General features: G+C 36.9%; 1 protein-coding gene across 1 annotated transcript; it reads right to left on the minus strand.

The window, feature by feature from the left end:
- Nucleotides 1-3,430: 3,430 nt before the first annotated feature.
- LOC113315201 (probable inositol transporter 2) lies at nucleotides 3,431-6,054 on the minus strand. Its single transcript, XM_026563505.1, has 6 exons — nucleotides 5,723-6,054; nucleotides 5,507-5,559; nucleotides 5,042-5,407; nucleotides 4,840-4,950; nucleotides 4,124-4,768; nucleotides 3,431-3,916 (listed from the first exon to the last, which is right to left on the minus strand). The coding sequence occupies exons 1-6, from the start codon at nucleotides 5,850-5,852 to the stop codon at nucleotides 3,476-3,478; spliced, it is 1,746 nt and encodes a 581-aa protein (XP_026419290.1). The 5' UTR covers nucleotides 5,853-6,054; the 3' UTR covers nucleotides 3,431-3,475.
- Between the last annotated feature and the right edge of the window lie 369 nt (nucleotides 6,055-6,423).

Raw genomic sequence — 6,423 nt, forward strand, 5'->3', positions numbered from 1 at the left:
TACATATTCTATCTAAGGAAGAGTTTGACATAAGTTTGGAATCCCAGAAACGCGTAAAACAATTTCTGGAAGGAATTATTGCCGTGACTGCCAAGGAAGGAAAGAAGAGATTTCGAAGCGATTTGGGAGAGATTTAATCGCCCTGTGGTGTATAAATAGGTTTCCTAGGGTCTCAAGAAGGGGTGTCGAGAGTTTGGGGTCGAAAGGAGAGCTTAGGAGGCGAAAATCAGAGATTACAGGAAGGCTGTCGCTGCTGCTGCTGCTGGTGCTGAAGAACAACGTTGCAAATAAGAACAGCATCTCAAATTCGCAAGAGTGATACAATATTCTCTCTGTAACAGCTGAACAGCCACTTTTATCTTCAGTTAGCCACACTTTCTGTAACAGTGAACTCTGTAACGCCACTACGTCGTTGCATATTCACTGAATCATATCATCTCTTCAATAAAAATAACTTTTGAGCCATGATTTATTCTTTTGAGCCTTTTTTTGATATGAGGAGCTAAACCCCAACACTGGGATGACGGAGGAAGCCCTATTTCACGCATGTGGTAATTCTAATAATTCTTTTATGACTATTTGCATTGATTTTTAATCGATTTATGATTTTTATTGAATGGGTGTGATTTCGGTTGATGGTGTATGCTTGGTCTATGTATTTTTGATACATCATGCTTTTGATTTACAATCATTGCATTTCAAAAATCTATTTTTGGCAAAGAACAAGAGTCCATATTTTTATTATTTGAACTATAATTGATTGGAATTATTATTTGAATCACATGAATGGAATTTGGTAGAATCCTGAGTCTCAGTACCTCTCGATACTGTGATAAACATTTGTGAATATATTTTCTTTATTTTTAGTGTTTTCTATTTTTGAGTCTAAAATCAAGGCTAAAATCGAGTCTACATAAGTCCGAGTGAACGACAACCTTACTTACCACTTTAAAACTACATCACGCACAGATAAATATAAGAAATAGAGGAAACAATATTGTTAAAATGTAAATAGAAAGTATTTCTTACTTCATCAGTGATCGAACGCAGTGCCTCCAACGTGCTTTGCCTTCCTTATGTCTTCAAGTCCTTCTTCAGCTTGGTAATCTGAAGAAGAGAAAATTAGTAAAAGCAAAGAGACAGGTGAATAAAGGAAAGTGAAAAAGCGAAACTCAGAATAGCATACCACATTATCTCTCTCAGGCCATTTGAATTCCCAAGGAGTACCGGCAGGAAGACCCTCAGGGAGAGGGTTGGTTGACTTATCAGAACTAATACCGGTAATGTAGGGACTTCTAGGATGACAAGATAAACATCCCAGCGATTGTCATTTGACTTACATGCGGGATGGTTAGTCGTATGACGGAAATTAACATCTTCGCGACGCCATCCTTTCTTCCCAAGCGAATTCCCCATCGAGTTGACTCACTCTTCATAATAATAACATCATAGTGAGCGAAGAAGTTCTCAACGGTATATTCTTCAAAGTTGATTTCTAAATCCGCGCAATGTTTATTCCTCAGTTCTTTGGGATAGAGAGATTCTAATCCATCCGCGCACGACGAGAGTATTCCATCATTATCCTGATAGAATCAGTGCTCAGTTGGCAGACGGCGCGCGGAAACTTCTCATGAGTTAAAAGTTTATAAAATAGAGTTTGCGGGTCGAAGAGAGGAATAACAAGGCCAGCGAGAAGTTTTCCCACTGAGATGATGATCTTTTGATCATTCCATTGATCAACCCAAACCATCTAGGATTAAGCGTAGAAGTAGGACCTGATGCGTGAGGAGCATATAATGTAAAACAGTTATCCTTGAATTCAACTTGCAGTCTCTCAAAGTCTTTAGAGAATTTCCATCCTGGCTTGTTTACCATCTTGCAAAGGGGAATATAAATGAGGAACAAAGTGAAAAGAAGAAGATGATCAAGATAATCAGGATGATCAAGAGGATTAGGAAAATCGAGATGAAGACAATGAGTGGGGAGTTTTGATATGAAAACCAAGATAATAGTGAAAGAAAGATAGTATGGCGATAAGAAAACGCGAAGTAAGAAGAATAAACGATCAATCAAGAAAAGGAGCATCAACAGTAAGAAATAAAAGTTGCAGAGGTTAGGGAAGAAAAAAATAGTAAAAAGAGAAGAATGAAAAGCATATACGGGTATACAAAGGATTCTCTTTCCTTTTCCCGAGATCCCCTTTTACGAACGCATTAATGGGTGAGAGAATATGAAGAGACAGTTACCAGGATCAACAATGATGTGTCAAAAAATAAGCCGTGGAAAGCAACACGTGGAACAATCAAGACCGAGATCCCGCATTATTGTCAGTTCAAAAAATACGAAAAGGCAGGAAGGAGGGACAATTAATGTAAGGGGTGCGGTAAAACAATTGACTAAGATTTCTCTCATCGTTCTTTCTTCCACAAAGACGCTAAGAGAAGATGCAAAATGTAGTGGAAAAATATCGCACACTTAGTTCTGATCATTAACACCATTGTAGATGACCAAGCAAAAAAAGGTTCATTATATTTACAATCTCCGAGGTTGAACACTCTGAAAATTTATAATTTATCAATATGGCTAAATCTTTGCCATTGAGTTTCGATACTTGAAAGCCAAATTGGCAGAGCATTGTATGATTAGCCGGAGCCATGAATTACTATGCATCAGAAATGGTTTGTTATCATTTTAATTGTGCAGGTTGGATAAAATTCAGCTAGACAAGAAACTTCTATAACGAAAACAGACAAAATAGCTTGCGAGACATGTATTTTCTTTTTCTTTTTGAATACTAAATATATAGGTCACAGAATTGTTCCGCACCGCTTAATTTATAGAACAACATACGAGAACATAATTGTATTCGATTTCAAGTTGTTTTACCTGTGTATATTATAGGTACAAACAAGTAACAACGTACGTAAATGTAATCAAATAAAAGAACGGAAGGGCAGACGCATAGCGCGTGCCTGTTATATTAGTCTGGGAATGTACAAACGTTGTTCTGCTCAACATAAAATCTTCTTTTTGATCCTATGCTGAAAAAACGAATCGTGGATTTATACAATGGACAAGTTACAAGAACCATCTCTGTGGTTAATACAAACCATGAATACCCATTGGGTCATCACAAATTAAGGGAAGATGATGGTGTCCAATGTTTTTGTATGTGTATACCACACGCATTACGCACGGGGTTAGGGGTTTGTATATATTAATCACAAAGGAAGAAAAAACCATGAAACTAATGAGGAACATCATAGGACTCCCAAAAAAGCTTACTTCTTAACGGTAAGAAAAAACCAGCGCAGAAATCAGGGATTCATACTATGCGTGACTGTTAGCAAAAAAATAAATAAATATTCTCAGAAAAAGAAAAATCAAGTCAAACAAATAAACTACCTATACTATCTCCTAATTAAACCAAAGGAAAACATTAAAAGATAACAATATTTGTACCAAGAGTATCCCTTCAACTGACTTTGGAAGTATCCACTTTGGACTGGGAGGAACCTTTCATTTCTGGTACCCACAAATAAGACAAATTGATCAACCGAGTAACAAAGAAAGAAATCAAACTGATGAGGAGCATTAAGAATAGAGTGCCTCCATCTTTATTAATCGTAAAAGATGATACAATCACCAAGAGGAAGGAGATCCAGTTGGTCGCTGCTACAGTCCCAGCAAGTCTCCCTCTAACTTCTACCTTGGACATCCTTGAGCGCATATGTGATTCCAACCCAAATGTGTAGGGAACAAGGCCGATTATTAACAATATAAAAGCTGGACCATAAGGAATCTTCAATTCGCATTGTCTTGTGACGGAATCTGGTGCAAACCAGATTCCCTGTTCAGGAAAACATGATGGTGATGTCCCAATAGGTTCTACAGCCAAGCAGGCAATAGGTGCACGCTGTGCAGAAGAAAGGAGCGATTCATCAGCACGCAAAAGAAAAAAATATCATCGACATCATGTTTATTTTGCAATTACACAGTGAACAAATAATGAAGTACTAAGAATAGCTCGGGTAGTGAGTGAAGTACACCAAATGTGGGAGTGACGAAACTGTATTTGTAGCCCTACTTCAGTTAAATTTGGAGAAAATAATAACTTGCTTACCATGAAATTTTCATCAATACCATTACAGAATCCGCATCCTGCTTGAAGGCATTTGAAACAGTTCCATGCATCTGCATCTGGTGCTGAAGTATAACTCGGACATGTGTTGTTACCGAAATACGTGATGGTCTCCAGTTTATTACTCACTCCTCTAATATTATTAGGTGATATAATAATGAAGAAACTTAACCCTAAAAGACACACCATCATACAGTATGATTTGATAAGCAAAATCTTCCTCCTCGAAAGTTTTACAATTCTGTAAGGCAGACTTGCACTTTGAATACCATTAAGACCATAGCACATTAAGAAAGTCAACTTCATATACCAGATGTCCCATTTAGGATTTGGTGATGCTATGAGGCCACCCATCCTTATGATACGGGGAAAGACATAAATTAACGTGTTCTCACTCACAAACTGTTCAGCAACTTGCAAACCAATACCAACAACAATCTGTCTACGTTCTAATGAATTATTCCATGTTGTCCTCATCCTAAAAAAGATATTCCTATCATAATAGGGTTTTTCATCTGGACCACCTGTTTCATTCTTAATTGACAACCTTATAGCATCCAACTCTTTCTCAACTTCACGGGAAGTGTAAAATGTCCCGAAAGCTTTAATTGAGTCCTCTTTTCGGTTCTGTTAAAAAAAAAGTATCATCGACCGAAACTCAAAATTTACGGAAAGAAACTCCAAGTTCTGAAACTAACCATTTTATATAGCCATATAGGTGAATCAGGAAGCGACTTCATTAGCAAAAATTGAAGCAGAGCTGGAAACAATGCCATTGCGAGGATATAATCTGATGTCTTATTAAGGTCCTGGAGTCATTTAATTTTTAAGAACAATAAACTTTAAGATGTTAATTCAGCAAAAGAACTAATACTAAGAAACCATCAATTGTAAACATACCTGACTATAAGCAGCAACTCTGGTATCGATACAAAAGAAGATGAATTTTCCAACAGCAAAATACGTAGAATTCCAAATATGTAGGTTTTTTAGAGGATGAGTTGAAGCTACTTCTAATATGTAACTAAGGGAGGTTATTGATGTCATTCCAACCCCAAAACCTATAATTGTCTTCATAACAGTAGTTACCAAGTAACAATCAAAAACATAATCACTAATAGATAGAAACACTACGAGTAGTAGTCCACCAACGAGTATCAATTTGTCAGCAAACAAGAGTGCAAATCTTCGACCAAAACAGTCACTCATCCAACCCCCAATTACTGAACCAAACACTGCTCCTAATACACCCGTCCGTATAATTTCCTATCAATTTTAAAATAACCGGTATAAAAATCATCATTACGAATATCGAAAGTGTGAAGCCGACAGTGAATTCAGTAAAAATCATATGGACGCACTTACCAGTTTAATTGACTGAATATCATCTTGGATATAGAATCTCGAGAGGATAAATCCTATGGAATTAGAATTATCCTGTCAGGAAGTTTAATAATAATCGATGTACAAAAATGTATGATAACCACTATGCATTCAAATTTCTTTTTAAAAATCTTAATAAGCAAGTATCCATTGACATATAAACATAAAACAACTACCATTACGTTTTTAGGAACTTACCGAAGTAATAACCAAACACAAGTGCTCCAATCACGGGAATCATTTTAGAATCATATACAGCATCAGGTACAGTCTCCTCTTTGTATTTTCTGCGATCCTTCTCACCAATCTCTGCTGAACGTCTCTGCATGATGCCAATTTTCGGGGTACAACTAATTTTCTCTTACTCAAAACAAAACCCACGATCAAAATTTTACCCTAGAAAAAATTACCACAAAATTGCTTAAATATGGTTTAGTTGAGAGATGTTCGGAAGTTAGTTGCAGAGGTTTTCGGAAGTTTGATGTGGAATTTTGTTCGACTTAAGTTTTCTAGAACCGTATCGAACGAAAGCGTTTTCTCCCCCGTTATACCGAAATACTAACCTACAAAGGACGAACTACTTATGACGAGTACTCACTTATGACTCAGTGACCCAACAACCCTTAAAATTAAAAAAATAAATCAGTGCCACTCGTGACCCTTCGCGGCAAACATTGTCCCTCGTCACATAGAGAAAATAAAATGGCACTACCACTGTCCTCGTTTCCTGAAAAACAAAAAAAAAACAGCCGGTAACTACCATTCCTCTACCGCTCTCACCTTTCAGCATTACCACGGTTGGTGTCCTATCCTCTGCCATTCACACCTTTCAAAATTACCATGGTCGGCGGCGCCAAAAAAAAAAAAAACAGACAGAAATGTTACAAATTTCCAATTTA

Source organism: Papaver somniferum, chromosome 10 (assembly GCF_003573695.1).
Source record: "Papaver somniferum cultivar HN1 chromosome 10, ASM357369v1, whole genome shotgun sequence".
Taxonomy (NCBI): domain Eukaryota; kingdom Viridiplantae; phylum Streptophyta; class Magnoliopsida; order Ranunculales; family Papaveraceae; genus Papaver; species Papaver somniferum.

What these genes read in the sequence shown, in the direction of transcription:
- LOC113315201 (XM_026563505.1), bottom strand. Translation starts at nt 5,852, where the DNA reads ATGCAGAGACGTTCAGCAGAGATTGGTGAGAAGGATCGCAGAAAATAC. An exon ending in ATATTCAGTCAATTAAACTG is followed by an intron (nt 5,408 to 5,506) that starts GTAAGTGCGTCC and finishes TAAAATTGATAG; the next exon opens with GAAATTATACGGACGGGTGT. An exon ending in CTATATGGCTATATAAAATG is followed by an intron (nt 4,769 to 4,839) that starts GTTAGTTTCAGA and finishes TTTTTTTAACAG; the next exon opens with AACCGAAAAGAGGACTCAAT.